This window comes from Drosophila melanogaster, chromosome 2R (genome assembly GCF_000001215.4).
Source record: "Drosophila melanogaster chromosome 2R".
NCBI classification, from domain to species: domain Eukaryota; kingdom Metazoa; phylum Arthropoda; class Insecta; order Diptera; family Drosophilidae; genus Drosophila; species Drosophila melanogaster.
In genome coordinates this window covers 7,754,534-7,773,161 of record NT_033778.4, presented here as the reverse complement: position 1 = coordinate 7,773,161, position 18,628 = coordinate 7,754,534, and the positions used below count along the sequence as shown (strand labels likewise).

Below are 18,628 nucleotides of genomic sequence, written 5' to 3'. Positions count from 1 at the left end.
TATGAAAGTAAGATACTTACTTGCATAAGTAATCGCTGCCTGGTCACTATATTTGGTCAAAGGGTATCTGTTGGTTCGGCGCAGCGCTTTTGCTTTCTTTTTCAAGTTTTCGAATCTCAAAGATACAAAACCGACCGCTAGGGTTTCCTATGCATCTGTAGGTTTTTGTGGATAAAGTAAACGCCAGATATATGTACATACGCGTACATACATGCATGTTGTTGCGATTGTGTACGTAAATTACTTGTTAGTCGCTGCCACTTGCATTCCTTTGTTGCAAATGCAACAAAATGCCTTGCAATGCATTCGCGTGCACCTTTCAAATTTTTTTCAGCTTCGCCTAATCTCTGAGTTTGACTTGCAATCGGCATTTTGCCGCCGTGGTTGTTGCAGTTTAGCCCGGTGTTATTGTTATTGTGATACACTGCCAAAAGGTATTATGCATTTATTGTCAGAAATTTTTAGTTCGCATAAAAAAGCATTTACGATCCCATCAATCATTCGCGGTGGTTTGAAAACGATTATATCTTTTCGTTTGTGTGTCATTTGCTGTCAAAATAAACAGTGGAATATTTTAAAAACAGCAAATGAAAATGGTGTGTTTTAACGCGAAAACTTCCATTTGAAGGATTGCTGTTGAGTGTGTACTTAAGTGTTAGTTAAAAACGTATTTAAACTTTTGGAATTTATTTTGTTATTTTGATTTGCACGTTGTTTATAAGTTTTTATTGTTCAGTTGTCTTTTGTGAATTATGATTGTTTTTCTTATTTGTTGTGGCTCTAGTGGTAGCTAGTAAAAATATATGTACACATATGTTTACAAATAACAGTCTTTTTAATTTTAAACCCGTAGTACACTTCAAAATATTGGTTGCTCGCCCAAAAAGAATCTATAAATTAACTTGCAGATGCAATTATAATGGATGCAAACCATCAATGCGATTCAACAATTACAAATTTTTTGGTTCAGAGCATTTGGTAGCTAATTTATAGATGCCACATTGCCGTTTTCCACTGGTATGTGTGTTTTCATTTGCGGCCTCCTCTATTTGGTATTTAAAAGACATTTAACATTTATGCTTGACTAGCGCCTTATAGCCTAGCCGGCTTTACTGACATTTAAATCGGCTTCTGTTAAGCGGTTGTGAATCCGGCGATGGGCCATTGAAATCCCGAGTAGAATCGATTTCCATGGAATGTTTTGAGATCGGTTAGCAGCCAATGAAGAACTTCTACGGCTGATAAGTGTTGTGCAATTGCGATTCCTGGAAGTAAAGCCTACAAATAGGTTCCAATGTTGCCAATTGCCTTTTTTTTTCTTGTTTGATAAAAAATATAAATTATCTATTGTCTTCTGTGTGTGTGTTTTTTTTGGGATGTTTTTGTCTGTCTGTGCGTGACACAAGTTACTTCCGGCAATTATGAACATTTTTGGGCTGTCTTCGCTTTTGTTGTTCAAAATAATGAAAAGAGACGCACACACACACGAATGTATATTTATATGTGTATGGTAAGGTTAAATTTTAAACAATAATAAGTGGGTTGAATCGGATTTGATGTGATTTTTGTAAAATGTTTTTGTTTACGCTTCACTGTGACTTGGCAAAACAAAAAACAAAAAAAAAAAAAAAAAAACCAAAAAACGGAATAAATCAACAAATGTAGAAACGACCGAAATGTAGAAAATTATTGATACCAATTTTCCCGCAATTATGACGAGGCAAAAATAAATTGTTTTGCCAAAATTGTACTGCGAAATGATGAAACGATTTTTCGAATTTGGGTCTAAAGGTGTCCCAATTAAAACCAAATGCTGTATTTATTGGTGTGCAATACGCAAACTATTATTAATTCAATGAATTTGGTACTTTTGAAGAAGTTTAATAATACGGAGAAGAATATAATTGGTAGCCACACCCATCGATAATCGATAGATCAGCCAGTTGGACTAACTAACTTATAAAGCTTATTGGTAAATTATTGGAATCAAAGTAGATTTTCATAGTAATCCTCCCCTTTAATCTAAATAAAATGCAGTTGAATACAATAGCCAACTGTAGATCGCAATTGAATCTTATAATTATATCGATTAAAGAAGTTATTATTTAAAACTGGCGGATCTATTTTAGGAAGCACTTGTGGCGATCACCACAGACTTCAATTTGTAATGGCATCTGATGCCAAATAATTTGCAATTCATGTAACATCAGATTCTGATTTATAATTGCTCCGACACTAGCTTGTCAATTGCTCGTAATCGTAATCGAAGTGAGTGAACAATTGAATATTCAGTGTATATTCAGTTTGTGTTCCCAGCGAATCTCGAGTGAGTCAACATCACGTGCTGCTCGACTAGAGGAGTGTGGAGTGTGGAGTGTTAGCATTGAAAACTACCAAAATCGGACATTTGAGTTTTTCCCGCTCCCCACGTTAATTAACGAATTGTGAAGTTTTTGCGATGTGGAGCGTATCTTAGAATGCGGATATGTTGAAACGGACGTTGTTCTTCTACAAAGAAGTCTATTTATGCGGCCAAATCCACTTTGCTCCAAATCGTTTACGGTTCCGCTTTTGTTATTAAAGAAGCAGTGGAGGCAAATGGTCAAAAATACGCAGTGTTTTTTACCCATTTCGTTGCCAATTTTTCAGTTACGGTTCGGACATTAGAGCCGCTAATTCTTTTATAGCCAAAGTCGAAGAGTCATTTATTTTTTTTGTTTTTGCTTTCGACTCCGCTTGAAAAAGATGAAGATTGCCTTTGGCAAGGTCGTTCATTAATATCGCATATCTATATGGTGGTCGTTTGTACATATTTATTTTGAGACTAGTGCAAGAAACCGTTTCTGCATTTGTGGCCAATGATTTCTTGGAATTTTCAATGCGACTTCACGCAAACCGTAGTTAACAGGTGCTGGAATGTCCAAATCTATATACATACATATGTATGTATCTATTTTTGCGCAGCTATTGTTATTTATTTTTTCATATTTTGGCTTACGGCCATTTGCCAACTCCGTTTCGCTGCTGCTAATGCGCAAAATATAGGAAAAAACAAAAACGAAAATTCAAGAAGAGCCAAACACTTTGTATCGAGTTTTTTTTTTTGTCGAGTTATTTTGAAGTGTTTCAACACTCGAGAGCGGTATGTGCTCGAAAACATCGGCAGACAAGAGACCTTATAGCAATTACTTTGTTTTGAGTGTAGCTAAAGTAATTAATGCTCCACTTAATTACATATTTTAAATTGGCTTGAGGTTGGAATTTAAAGGCTCTCCTCATTCATAATTGTGTTGTTATTTACGAAATGTGAAAATGCATATAAGCAAAATTTGTTGTTTTACACTTGTAATTATATACTTTACATGGTACTTACTAGACTTAAGAAACACTTTAAAAGCTTCGATGATAAAAAGTAACATGAATCAACAATATAAGTACTGAATCCCACCAAGTACAGGACTGTCAAAAATATGAATAAATAAAAAAAATATATTATAAATTAGGCATCAAAATTGCTAGTATTTTTCACTGTACTCCCACAAATCAGGCTGCAAATTGGCAACGTCATTTGTTGTAAGCTTAGTTCGTGTAATAATTAAACGGTTTCCTTCACTGGGCGTTTTAAGTTCTAATCAATCGCACACCACTTATGGGGCTTAAACTCATTTCAAAACTATAATCGGTTCAATTTGATTGCGGCCTGTCGGTTATGGACTGCTGGCACACTCACTTTTAAATGTACATATATGTATATAAATACTTATGAATATAAATCGCATTGTATAAGCTGATTTTGTTTGCATGCATATTCATTGGGCTGCTGCTGGGTGGTTGTTGTTGTTGTTGTTGTTGCTTTCCGCTGATGTGGTTAAACAGGCAAATTAAAACGCCAATTGCAAGAAATGAAAGGCAGCGTGGAATGAACGCATTTAAAACAACAGCAACAAACATTGGTAGGTTTGGCCTGGTCTCTTGGTCTCTTAGTCTCTTACCGCCAACTTAGCAAAACAACCCAGCAGTATAGTTAACAACAAGAACAACAACATTAACATTAACAACAACTGCCTCCTTCAATGTCAATTCAATGCAGGTGGCTACGGCTGCGCCCCAGCTTTATTCGAATCAGCCGAGTTCAGTTCACTTTACTTCAGTTGGCTTAACTCGGTTCAGTTTCAGTTTCAGCTTCAGCTTCAGTTTCATTTTCATTTTCAGCCTTAAGCTCTTGGTTTTGGTCAAAAGCGAAGCAATGGGGCTTTTTGATTTATCTTCAACGCTCGCAAATAAACTCGATCGCTGGATGGCTGAGCTGTGTCCGCTTAATTGTTTTGCTCGGCTCAAAACGGTTATGTAATCGCATTATGGCTCATTGTGCGGCCAAGAGAAAGAGGGAGCAAAAGGGTTAGCTGCTGCGAATTCCAGTTCTTGTGGTGGTCATGACTACACTAAGCTTTACCTAGGACATTACAAATCTTACAAATCGATGGTATTCCTTATTACTCGCTGATTTGCCGTAGAATCCGTTATTGCTGAGTGTGTACATCCGCTTTGACTGCCTCTCACTACGCTGATCGGTTGATAGTTGATATCAGCTTTTCAGCATTCGACGTATCCAAATGGTTATTGTATTTTGATTTATATCAAAACAGAACCACACCTACTGCCAACCCAAATATTTCGTGGCCGTCCAGTGCCCACCCTCCAGATCTGATCAGGTGAATGAAGGATTACTTCAAACCCAAACCCCAACCCAAGAGCCCAGAGACCCAGAACCGACACCCAGTCCAAGTTTTTGAGCCAAGTGGAGCTTGTCTGCAGCTTCAAGCTGAAAAACTGACGTGACGGCAGGCAGTAGCAATACAGCTAGTTGTGCACTGAGCGAAAAGATGCGCATAGTAAATTAATATTTCATGCAAATTATGGAATTCAATGTACGCTTCATTTTAAATACCATCCCATTTATATTTAATGAGTTTATTGCATTTTCGCTCAGTGTAGAACCTGCAGCTACCGCCACAGAGCACCAGCTAAAGCAACAGTTCACTGTGTCTCTGTGCGCCAAACTGGAAAGATCGGTTTCAGGTTTCAAGGACTTTTCGGTGGACATTCACTTTTGCCTATAAGCATGTATATGAATTTTCGTACAGAACCACTCGAAAAACGAAAAACGAAAACCGAAGACGCAGAAACCAAACTCTTGAGTTGAACTGCATTTTTGCGACTCGCGATCAAGTAAGATGCAAGTAACTGGAGTTTTCCACCGCTTCTCGTTCGTTCTATCGAATCGAATCGTATTGAAACGAAAGAGATCCCAATAAACCAAAGAAAAAAAAAACAGGGCCTCGCCCCAAAGCTTTCAACTTGCCTTTCAATTATTTTGTCTGCTAAATTCGCAGCCTCTCAATAAAGCAACGGTACATTGTATTTGCTCATCTGTTTTGCATGCCAACTGCATTAAAGAGAGGTAGGGGGGAGGGGCGGTGCTGAGGGGGAGGGAGACGCTCGCACTCACTTGTCTCGTTTCATTCGCCGTTGCTCTTGCCCTACGCGAGCGAGAGGGTCGATCAACTATGGGCTCTGCACTGCTCTTCAGGATTTAAAGTTCCATTTCATTCATATTTGCAGGCCTAGCGATAGATAAGTACGTGACGAAACGCTCTACCAAGAGTATTTTATGGAAAGTCGGAAATGGAAATGTAAAATTCTTTACCGTTAGAAAAAATGTACATCATTAAAAATTGTCTAAGAAATGGCAGAATAGAGAAACTAACTCTTCTTAAATTTCTCATTAAATATTGGTCTTTTATTCAAAAAAATTAATGGATTGAGAATCTTCACTGATCTTCTGCATTGCTGGGTATTCCCCCATCGACTTGAACATTTTATCGAGCTCCAGCATTTGCTGCATTCATTACACAATAAATTATAATACGGGTTTGCTGTGGAATCCAAAAGGTTTCGCCTGCCTTAGCGCCCACTTGCCACCCACTACCCCACCTGCTTCTCCCCTCCGCCATCATCATCGTCGTCATAATGCCGATCATTAGTATTATTTTGCTCCAATGCTCTTTGCGATTGGATTGGATAACTCGTTTCGATTCGCAGCCAAGTGCAAACTTGATTCGAAGACGTCGCATCTGCAATTTTGACATTTCGAATCAACCTTGAAATTCAAATCGAATGCGCGAGTGAGATTTGCACACAGCCACCCGCCAAAACCCCTCAGTTTAAGCCATAAATCCGTCAGTTTATGGCAATATGTTTTGAGGGTTTGGCCGAATGTAATACCGATTCTGGCCATATGCTAAGCCGGCTTGATTTTTTTTCTGTTGTGTTGTTTTTATATGGGCTATATGTACATATAGTGTGGAAAGGTCACTTGGTTCTTTTTTTCCAACTTATTCGCATTGAAGCTTTCACTCAAAGCTGCGAAATGCGCTCAAGGCCTGCGCAGTGACGAAGGTCATCGAAGGACTTGCTCTTTCGCTCCTACTCGATGGAATTTTATGAATGAAATGCACGAAACCCGGTACACCTATGCCTGCCACAATTACCCCCCAACCCCCACAAGTTTGTGTCTCTTTCTATCGCCGTCGCTGTCTCTTTCTGGCGTGCCCAACCTACGACAAAGATTGTGGGTATCCATGAATGAATGACGCAGTTTCTGGCGTCTGCTAGAAGGTTCTACTGTCTCGTTTCCACTACCCCCAACGCTCCTCGCCGCTCCTTTTTGGCCATTCACGGTGACGTCAGCATGCGTAATTCCCAAACGCGTGGGCGGGCGTAAACGTGTGGGCATGGTCCTGGCCTGCAAGCCCGTGTAACTTACGCAAAAGAGCGGCAAAGCGGGCGTGATTTGTCATTATTCGCGAACGAGTATTGTGTGGTGACTGGAAACATCAGATAACATTCACCCACCACCCACTCCATGCAGGGAGTACGCGAAAAGTGGGTGGTCGTACGGTGGTGAAGTGGGTGGATTGGTATCCGAGCGGATGTTGGCATAAGATAAAGCAGCTTATGGAGTTTATTTTCCAGGGCACGGAGTTTTTCCCTAACATGATCGATTACGGATAGCTGGTTCCCTTGAACAAGATCGTAGACCTCAGTTGCTTAGTTGTCCAAAGTGAAAAGCCACTTAATGCTTTATTGTGTTGTAAAGAAGCTTTATAAAAATAACGCCTATAAAAATAAGATTGATTTTAAGAACATTTAGAAACAACGCCTCTCATTCATATCCAATTAAGTTAAATTTATCATAACATTTCATCATCAAGTTTTAATAGCAACGCCAACCAATAATTGAGATCGTTTTCGCTGGTAAATCCGCGTAAACACTAAACACCAACTATTATAAGTTAGTAACTTTCTGGGATGATATGCTGCTATGCCTAAAATTCAATTTACAATCGCTGCCCAGGGGAACAGGAGCATTTATGATTTCACCAGCCGTTCCAGGCTTTAAGGCAAGAATGGCAAAAATAGCCTTAACGATAATTATATGTGTCGCCCAGTCGCCCAATTCCATTGCCAATCCTGTCCTGTTCCGTTGGAGGACTTACGTAATGCACTAGTTAAGCTTAAATTGCACTTAATTGAATGTTATATTGCTGGTCATGCGCACGCCCACGCCCATCACGGTACTCCGGCGCCATGTACGGCAAAAGGCCACGCCCACCCGTCTTCCGCCCTACAAATACACCCCGCACCCCCCTCGGAGGTCCTTTTTCCCTTCGGGCCCCGTTTCTTGGCTATTTTTCATGCTGGCAGCAGGCGCCGGCAGCCTTGCAAAGTCCGTCTGATTGGGAGCTCCGTTTGGAAGACACTGTGAAAAAATAAGTGGCAAAAGTATACGATAAAGTAGTAGATTATGTAGTAGATTAAAAACAAATTGATACTTTACATATTTTATATTTCTTTATTGGCAAAAAAGTTGTGAAGTTAAATTAGTAAATCTCCCAATATTTAAATGTCAAAATAATTAGTTGAAAGTAACTGTTAATTGAGAAATGTTATATTTAGGTAACGTCGTTATGAAAACAAGTACACAAATATTTATTTGAGTGGCCGACAAACCACAAGGGACAACGGGCGCCTGTCGGCTGCCAACCTCCTGTTGACTGGGTGAGTTGCTCCGCCTCCGCCTCCGGCCCTGGACAACCCAACCTCCAAATCCCCCAGGCGCTCAGCCGCTCAGCCGCTCAGCCGCCGGACTCCCAAAGTGCTCCGTATGGAAGCCAGTTGCGAACCGGCTTATCGATTTTTCATTACTTACTCAATTTAACGCTGACGTCGTTTAGGGATCTGTGGCAGGTTGCTGCAAGGATGTGCGAATCTGCGGTCCTTGTTCTCCTTTATTCGCTGACTTTGGCATCTGTGCCTTTCTGCGTTGGCGTTGCAAAAAAGGAAGGGCTTATCCCTAGATGCGCTGAAAAGTTTGCCAAAGCCGACAATTAAGCCGAAGGTGAAAGTTACACCTTTTGATGATGATAGCTTTTGTGGTTACCGCGAAAATTTGGAATTTTGAAGGGATTACAATCAGTTTCAGTTTCCATCTTTTCTTTAATAAAAAATAATAATAATTTCAAACCTCAGGCTTTTGCATTAGAAACATTTTTTTAAGAACAGGACGATCTTCTAAACACAAAGAAGATATATATTTTTTTTTGTTGTAAAAGAGTATTTAATATTCTGTTGTTTCTCCGAGGAAAATATTCCTCTGCAATTTCCTCCATTTTTTGTCTTTTTCCTCTTTTGCTTTTTCCTTCTCTTTTTTATTTTCTTTATTTGTGTTTGCCGCTTTTTTTTCGATTTGCTGCCCACGCCAGCGTCAATGGGAATTCTATTTTTAGCTAACTAAATTGCAAATAAGGCAACTCACTCAGTCGAGAATAATACCTTCGCACTCAGAAATCGCAATCGAAATCGACAAAATGAGTATGGAGCACGGAGCATCGTGCGTACGTCGGAAGTGTAAGAGTGAGATGGTAGCTACTCCGGATCCAGCATCGGATGTGGCACGGGTTAATCTGCGGTCCGGAGCCCTTTGGCCTGCCGTCGTAGGTTCGTGTGGGTCGTTGTGATAAAACGTGTTAGTCCTTAGCACCAATTTACGACTATTTCGCACTCGACACCCACATGGAAACACTGGGAAATAACTTTGAGTAGGTACATACATATATTGAAAGGATTGGAAACGCAAAATATTATCCGCTTTTACAATTAAAGAATGTGCTTTTGACCATATATATATATATATATATATAGGAACACTAGCCTATTCGATTTCGAGGTGTCCGTTTGCCCGCCTGTCCGTCCGTATAAACATCAAGACATCAGGAACTATATAAGTAAAACAGTTGGCAAGATGGTTCCATGCACTCCGTTACTAAATCTATTTTGTTTAAATAATAACGTAGTTAGAATGTAAAACTATTATTAAAGTCAAAGGATAGTTGCTTTCTGGCAGTCGTATTCGGTTTCATACGAATATTTCGAGTGTATCTTACTTTTGGAACACAATTATAATTTTCCGAGGGAAGTAAGCCAACGAAAGCGGGAGAGATTTAGCCATCCAATCCCTGACCATGCCGTTGATCCTGCCCTTATGGTGTCCTCGGCTCACCGGCGGCGACATCCGGGCGACAGGATATTATCCTTGGGGCTTAGGTGCTAGCAATGTGTCGCCGTTTCACGCTTCACTCGCTCCCGGCGTCGACCAGACAACTTTCAAATTTCAACCGAAAACGTCTGAAAAAATGGCAAACCGAATAATAATAATTGCTGTGCGTGTGTGTGAGTGAGTGCAGTGGTGGTTGGTTGGTTGGTGAGGGGGGTGGGCTTTGTATTATCAAATTGGTTCATGGCAATTCTTGTGCGTTGTTGTGCCGCAGTTGCAGTTGCAGTTGCAGTTGCATTTGCGATTGGAGTTTAAATCAGAGACGGAGCCGCGGAGCTGCACGAGCTCGTTAGCGGAGGCTGTTGCCTCCATGGAGGCGTTGTTGGTTACCCGCGACTTGGTGACTTGGTGACTTGGGGACGCGTTTGCTCGGCAACCCGACGACTGAAGAGTGTTAGGACACAGCTGCTGCAACCAGTTCCAGCCTCAGGCCATTCTAATGTGTCCGTGTCTGCAAAGTGAGCGTTGCCACAGTGGGCACTCTATGCACAGCAACAGGGCGGAGTTCAAATTCTAATTCGCAAAATAGAGAATGATATTCTGGTAGGAACATTCATTCATTTAGCAGGAACGACTCTCTTTTGGATTCTTCCAAGCTGCGTGTTGTTTTATCTTCTTGGTCCTTACCACGTGACTTGACTGTATGCAATTTATGTGGAGTGCATGCGTTGCATTGCTGTTGCTGCCGCTGCTATTACTGCGACTGCCCTTGGAGTCGTTTCTTGACGTGCTGCAATATGAAACGGAAAAAGAAAGAAAAAATAAAAAAAAACAAGCACACACTTTCAGAAACTCCGACACGGACACAATTAAGGTCGTTTCTGCGTGGGCGTGTGTTGGGATGAGGAGATCGTTAATCTGCAATCCGCCGGCGGCGAGAACGTGCCTGGCATCCAGGATGCCACTACAACTAATTCAATTCGATTCGATGCGGTTGCGTTCGTTCTGGCCAATCTTCTGCCGCTCAGCCTGTTGCGCTTTCAACGCTGATCAACGCTGCGTATACGTAATATTCGAGCTGTGAGGCTTGTGCTCATTGCTGCTGGCTGGGTGACTTTCACTTTTTGTTTGGCCGCACTGTTGCGGCTGCAATTTGAAATTCTTGCATAAAAGCGAATGCAATAAGCAACTGAAATGCTGGCTAAATAGCTGGCCAGCAGATAAGGTAAAAAGTGGCCCTGAAAGTGGGTGAACCAAGCGGCCGGAGTTGATGGATAGATAAATAAATTGGCAGTGAGCGTGCGATTCTGCGACACAGACTTTGGTCTTAATTCAATATTTCAACAATTCACTTTGCATTCTCTCGGCTAGCCATAATCAAACGACATTTTTTTCCAAAGCGACTAAAGAACACAAACAACAAACAGCGAACAGCACACAGCAAATAGCAACAACTAGCAACAGCTGCTGGCCAACACCCAATATGGCTAACACACACACACACACACACACACAAAGGCCGATTTGATTGCATTAGAGTAGAGTCTCTGCAGTTGGAAGAGGGGTGGGGCTAATGGCGTGAGGGGGGGGGGGGTCGATTGGACTATAAGTGCAACAGAAGCTGCGAACTGAGCTGGGCAAACTAAACCAGTCTTGAAAGGTGTCTTTTATATATCTATCTGTATTAACCTGGCCCACAGATACACACACACACACACAAAAGTAAGGCAAAACACACTTTTTGGCCAGCCGAGCAAAAGTGAAGTCGTCAACAAGTTCCAGCCAGAACTTGTTGTTGGCTATCGGCCGTCTTTGGTTTTTTCCTACTTGAATTATATGTATATGTGTCTTTGCTCTTGCTGATATTGTCTTATTGTCTGCGGTCTTACCAAAGACAATCGAACATGTCTTTGCTATCACAATCAAAAGTCAGTCAGCCCGTTCCGATCGAAATGGTTGTAATATGGGGGTTTGGTTTCCAAAGGGAATTGCGGCAGAAGTGGGAACAATTTGGGGTTGGCAGCAGGTGGAAGGAATGCTCCGATACAGTTTACAAATTATTTTGGCATTTTATTTGAATTTATCTGGTTTCGCTCGTAAACAATTTACCACTGATTCGATAATTAACTTTAATTGCCAAAACGTTTTTTTCTTTTAAATGAGAAAGTGATCTTAGTTTGACGTTTTCATTTCAGTTTACCCTTTTCAAAACGATTTCAAATATAATTGGTTTCAATTACCTTTGCCACTATTTTTTAAGATTTTTCATTACTTTTGATTTTTATTTAATAGCAATTAATCTCCTATTGATTATTGCTTTGATTTAGTAGCTCTTTTTTGGTTTTGTAAATTGCTTTACAGGTTTTTTGGTTGGCTTCAAACTTATGCTAATTTGAAATATTAATTACAAAATACAATCGCCTGGTCTGTCTTAAGTGCTCTCAGCTCGCTCATTCTCTATAATTTTTTTGCTTCAATATGAATTTTTTATTTATTCTTGTTTCTGTTTTTATTGGCGTTTTTGGTATTCAGCGTCGCGGATTTCAGTGAATAAAATAGCAATTTGAACGTTTCTTGTTTTGCGTTGAGTTTGTGTGTGTGTGTGTGTGTGCCTCAGAGTGTAGTAAACACATTTTGAAAATCGAAAGCAAGGTCTTTTCTGCAGACAAGATTGCTGTTGTTGTTGCTGCTGCTGCTGCTGCTGCTGTTTGCTGGCGTACCTTTAAGCTCGGACTTTTAGTTTAGAACGTAATTTGTAAATTAATTATTGGGCATAGTCACATGTTTGGGCCACGAATTCCAGCGCCTCGCCATCGATCCTATCTAGCGTACTAGCCATTATATTTCGTTGTCGTGGTTTAGGTTTGTTTTGTAGGGCTTTAAACTATTTTTACACGGACCGCCAACAAACAAACAAACTCGACGAGGCAGGCAATGGAAAAATGCATGGCAAATGCATATGTTTGAGATAGCGAAACAAGAAACACCCACTTTGGATGGTGCTTTTGCTGGCAGAAGAATGGGGTTGCTTTGGCACGTGTCTGTCAGCCCTTCGACGTCATTGGCCACTAATTGCAATTAGCAGGGCCAAAACAGCAGCAGCGACATCAGAAATTGCTTCTCTTTTTTCGTTTTTTTTTTGGTTTTTGTTTTTTGTTTTTGTTTGAGCAGCCGTGCGATAAGCGAAGCCCATAAGTCCTGGCACTCTACTCCTAGGGCTATAATCGTACTCCCAATGATGGCGGTTTTTGCTGATAGCTGAAGCGAAAGCAGCACCAACAGCAACAACTTCACATCCGAAACGAGATTGTGCAGCATTTTGTCATGGCAAGATCAGTATCTGCATCAATAATATATGGTAATTCGAATGGGGAGATTGCTATTGCTTCATTTTTTTATTACCGTATTGTATGCGTTGGCAAAACGTTTAAAACATTTAAGCACAGCGGCTTAAATCCATTTGAATTCATATGCGTTGCATGTACCGAAATGCCGCTGATTAATTTTAAATTTAATTAGAAACTGGTGTACAAATTTTCCATTTGGTGCGTCACACTGCGTATGCGTAATATATATAGATTTTCTAAAATTTCGTGTTGTCACAGTTGGTACCCCAACAAGCAATCAATTCTATATATATTCTGACATTACAAATTTATACATATGCATTCTTTATATGTCACGACGAGTATTTAATTGTTTTTTCTTTGATACGAAGCGTACACTTTTTGTTATACAAAAAAAGGCAAAGTTCGTAAAAGTAAAAGGAACTGAAATCGGTTTTTTGTTGATGATAAGCTGCATTAGCATTTCAGTGTGTTTATTATAAAAGTGTTTTTTTTTGTTCTTGACTAGATTTCTGTTTATAGAATGCGTTGTTTTAATCACGTTTTGGCATTTGTTGATTGGTTGAACTTGGCCATCGTTTCCTCCAAATTTTCGGCCCACATGTCGTATACATGATCTAAAGTGATTGTACGAAAATAAACAACTAATTGAAGAGCAGAACAAATAGCCAGAGATGCGAATAAAAATAAGTTGTTTATTTCTAAAAATAAATAAAGTCGAGCAAAGCGTTGACCAAACGAAGAAAGAGCAAAGGCAACAAAAAGCAATTAAATAAATGCTCGAGTTGAAACGCCAAAAGGCAACTTTTTAGTTTGAGCTTTCAATCGAAGTCGACTGACTGCATTGAATAAGGCACACTTGCGATAGTTTAAAATTTAATTAATTAAATTCTTTTAGGAGCTACCGCCAGAAAGCCGAAAAAGCTTATTTTTCTGACGTAATTGTGCCGTTAGCAGGCCACAAACAAAGCACTCAACGGCATGTGTGTGTGTGTGTGTGCGTGAGAGTGCGTGTGTGTGTGTTTATTGTTGTCTTCTGATCGAAGTTTGCTCGCTTTGCCGGTTTCGAAAAAGCGAAAAACAGAATTCGAAAAAGCGAAATAAATAAAATAACAGCATAGCAACTAGTGTCGGTGGCGCAAAATATAATTAAACTTTCGAATGGGATCAGCTCGGCCTGCAGTTTCATTTTGTTTGATTTTCACTCAATTGAGCGAGCTTTCCGCCGCCGCCGCCAGAGCCAGAGCTTTTCCCACTCAACTCGAGCGGTGGAATGGCCGCGTAGTCAAGTTTCATGCCAACGCCGATTGCCGTTGAAATCAGTCGTTCAACGAGAGTGACCGCGTGCGAAAGCCAGAATCAAGACAACGCACATCCTCTGTACTCATATAGAAACTGCATTATTTAATTCAAATAAGACAGCTGACGACTGAAAGAACCAGACCAGATCAGACCAAATTACCTAGAGAAGCTAGAGAAGCCAAGCCATCGTCTTGCTAAGCAGAATTCAATCGGCTCCTTATACTAAACACATAGTATAAGCACCGACCGACCGACCGACCTGCCGAGAGGTGTCCATCGAAAAGTCTAGAAAGAGCGAAGGAAATTCCGAAAGCGCCAGCGGAAAAATCGAGGGAACATTCTGGCAACAGGACTGTTGCTTCGCCACCACCATCCACCCACTCAACTGCGCCCACATCGAGTGGCAGAGCCAACATATGTTCGCCTGGCTACACCCAAGCTGAACTGTCTTTGGACCATATGTTGTTAACGTTGTTGTAACGTTGTTGTTTCGTGTGTGAACCAAATAACATACATATATATATATATATATAACCATAGCCATAGCCATAGCCATAGCCAAACAAGAGAAATTTCCCGAGTGCGCGTGTGTCTAGTGTGTCTAAAACATAGCAAGAAAAAAAAAAAGAAAAAGAGTAAGCAAGAAGAAAAATCAAGCAAAAAAAAAGTAGCAAAAAGTGCAATTGAAAACGAAAACGAGGGGAAGAGCCAAACTAATTGCCAGCAGCAGCACAGCAGCCAACTCTCGCTAAAACCAGAACCATCTGGAGTGCTGTTATATTTTCGCCCATATATCCTGTCGCTCGTCGCATCCAGCATTCTTATGAAACCGGAAAATCGGCATGAGTCGTACAATGCAAAGGTAAATGTCAAGACCACGCCCACTTACACTCTCACACTCCACTCCCCTTCACTTCAACGCACTCCACTTAAGTCCTGTGTAATCCATTTCTCTGGCCGCCCCTTTCATGTTGCATGTAGCATATGGCGAAATTGAAATGCGCAAATATCCAACCTATCTGTATCTCTCCATTTGTATCTGTATCTGTATTTGAATCGCGCCTCTGTCGCCGACGAATCTCGATTGTGTTTTTTTTTTGTTTTTCGTTTTATGTATCTTTAAGTGCGTTTATGGCATTCGACTCTCTCAACTGTTCACTGCCGTAGTTTGGTTTTGGCTCATTAAGTTTGAAGAATTCGCAATGATTATCGTGTTGTTATTCTGGTATTGAATTTCATTGTATGAAAATAAGAAGCAGCAGCAGATGTTTGAATGGCAATAGAAGAATCCGCAGATGTTGATCAGAATCAGAATCAGAATCTGACGGAATTCGAAGTGCTGGAATTGTGAAAAGTAGACGATGAAGAGAATATTTAGTTTGAGGACAACAATGGATGGATCGTGAGTTGTCACAAATCTGCCTTGAATTCATTTTGAAAATCATCTTCAAGCTTAAAAAAAAAAATGAACAAAATCAACTAGACTGTATAGATACTATCAAATAAATAAAAGCAATATTCCGAATAATTAGTATTATATTAGTTTGTCGAGTCATAAGATAAGTGAGTTCCTAATTTAAGCCGATAAGTTTTTATGATCCTGATCAATAGAAATCATCTATTATTCCTAAATTTGAAAATATCATTTACAAAACTCCTTGAGCGGACAAAAACTGCGTAGTGCTCTGAAATATTGTTGGCATAGAAACCTGGGTTCGCATACGACATTCAAATGAATGCAATGCATATGGCTGCCGTTGGCTTGGAATTTCAAATTGGAATCGGAATTAGGAATTGGTATTCAAATTCGATTTCCAATACATAATGTCTGCTCTGCGCACACAGGCTATATATTGTACATGGGGGTATATATGTGTGTATATAGGAGGAGTACCCATAGCCATAGCCATACCCATACCAAGGTGCCCATATCGAAGCACATATCCGGGTTCACCAGCTACGACGTCAGTTTCGGTGGCGGCCTTAGTTTTTCACTGGCTGCAGGTGAAACCTCACCTGGGCGACTTGGGCTACTTGATCGACTTGGTCTCGGTCTGTTTTTCGTATTTCTTTCGATGGTGTGTTGGGCTAGCGATTCCACGTCTGGTCACGTGTAGGGGGTAGGCCAACAAACGCAAATTACATTTGACGTACGTAGCCACTGTTGCCACTGAGGCAACCCTCACTAATTACATTACATTTTATATATATATATAACACTTGGCGCAATGTCTTCGTCTGTTTGCTCGGTTTGCAGTTTGTTCACGTTGTCTCACCTGAATTGGAATTTAAATTTTCGTCTTTGTCCACATGGCCAAAGACGCATTTGATAAAGCAGCCTCGGAAAAAGAAAGAAATTATGTAAACAGCAGACACTTCAATAGCTAGTTGAATTGAATTGAATAGAATTGAATCGAGTGGAGCGAGTAGAACTTCTGTTTTTGTTTCGTGTTTAAACAGTTTGGCATTTGTTGTTATTTGTTATCCTAGCTGTCCCGTGTTTGTTTGCCTTTTGGCCACAATGTAGCCATCTAATCTCTCGCCGATGGTGGTGATCCCATCCATTGCACTTGTTGTTCATCGGAAACAATCGAACACTAGTTGTTGGTTGTACTATGTATAGTTGTGCGCGCATGCAAATGTCTGGCTTATATTTGCCTATTGAGCCAGGCCACGCAAGCCTCAGCTTTGCTCGCATGCTTTATGATTTTTTGTTGCTTGCAGAGGTTAATAACCTGACTTTAAATTAGCCAAGCTCAGCCGCAGTCTACCTGAGCCGCTGATGTATGTGTATCTTGGCTCCGGCGTTCTCCGTTACCAAGTTTGCTGGCTTCTGACCCCATTCAGCTGCGGGCAGCTTCAATCCGAATACGATACGATCCGAATCAAAATCCGAATACATAATACATAATAATGCCGTGCCGCTCCAGGGCAGAGGCAGAGTGAAGTGGTTGTTTATCTTGGAGATATTAATTACCAGAGCCAAGCCCAGAACGTGGCTCACAGAACGTAAGCTGATTATGCCGCGCTTGTCTATTTACAATCAGATCCTCGAAAGTTTAATTATGCAACCTGGCACAGCTCCTCTCTCTCTCTCCCTCTCTCTCTCTCTCGCTCGCTCTTTCTCTCGTTCTCTGTCTCTGTCTTTGTGGGGGCGTTTGATTTATCCCCCAGATACGTGATCTCTGTGGTCTTTCGGAGAGGATCTCTCCGGCTAGCCAGCCAATTGTTTCCCACCTGAGCAGGTGAGCTGTTGCCACAGCCTAATTGCAGTTTGCGTGGCCCGACTTCGTGACTTGTAAATAACAGAAATCATGCCGAAAACAGGTAAAAGCATTTTGGCCTAATGATGCAGATACAGATAGATGATATACAAGCAAACGTGTAATAAAACTGCGTGCTGAATAATTCTTTGATTGCCGCCAAGTAGGGAAAATTGAGTGGGCGTAGAACTCGAATTATTCAGTAATCATACGAAATAAAGATCTCTTTTCTTCCGTAAAGATTGTCGAATATAAACCCGACGATAATTTGCATATTCGTACGATATGGGTCAGCAGATCTGATTTATTTTAGCTCATTACTTGGAAAATGAGTAAGAAATTTCGCGAAAACGAGTCATCGATAAGAAAACTACACGATAAACTGCCAAGTTAAATACATAATATATGATATATTGTTCTACTTAATATTGATTTCTTTGAATTTGTACGTAAAGCTTTCTCCTTTCATGTTGATCTTCTCCTCGCCCTACAAATCAAATAAAGCTGTTTGTATTTTGTAACCTATTTTCACCATTGTTCGGCCATTTGCATATCAACTCATTTTGTTTATTTCGACAGGGGTTTTGGGGGGGAGGGGATTTATCAGTTTTCGTTTGCATTTGGCACACGGGCTTTAACATATGTTTATTTCCATTATGCATGAGTCGCCTAATCAGAGTTGCATTGGGCAACTCCAAGACGGTAAGACAAAACCCTTTTTGAAATGCAATCAACTTTGATAAGTTGTGTTGTGCTCTAGTTAATGTTGTTGTTGTTGTTGTTGTTGCCGTTGCTGCTAATGCAGTTGTTGCTATTGTGGTTGCTAGTAGTAGTAATATTATTATTATCGTTGTTGTTTTTGTTGCTGTTTCTGTTGCTATTGATTGTCAACCTTCAGCGAACAACGTTGTATGCCGCACACGGCGAAGGTCGGCCACTGCGTTCGTTGTCCGTCGCATTCGCTGTTGTTGGTGTAGTTGGTGTCGTTGGTGTTGTTGTTGGACGACGACGGCCTATCGGTATTTATTTCATGCACAGAAAAACCCCCAACCAAAATCGAAACTACAACTGAAACCGACTGAACTGAACTGAACTGAACC

At 40.6% G+C, this 18,628-nt stretch overlaps 1 protein-coding gene across 4 annotated transcripts in view; it reads left to right on the top strand.

Moving 5' to 3' along the window:
- The window catches only part of CG46385 (uncharacterized protein), a 45,619-nt gene that overhangs the window by 9,476 nt on the left and 17,515 nt on the right, over positions 1 to 18,628 (top strand). For 2 of the 4 annotated variants that reach the window (NM_001370032.1, NM_165555.3), the window contains exon 1: positions 14,285 to 15,127. The exons of the other annotated variants lie outside the window; for them this stretch is intronic. In NM_001370032.1, the coding sequence (NP_001356960.1) occupies positions 15,089 to 15,127 (39 nt within the window). In that variant the 5' untranslated portion in view covers positions 14,285 to 15,088. Of the gene's footprint in view, positions 1 to 14,284; positions 15,128 to 18,628 lie in introns of those variants that run through there. 4 annotated transcript variants of the gene reach the window in all.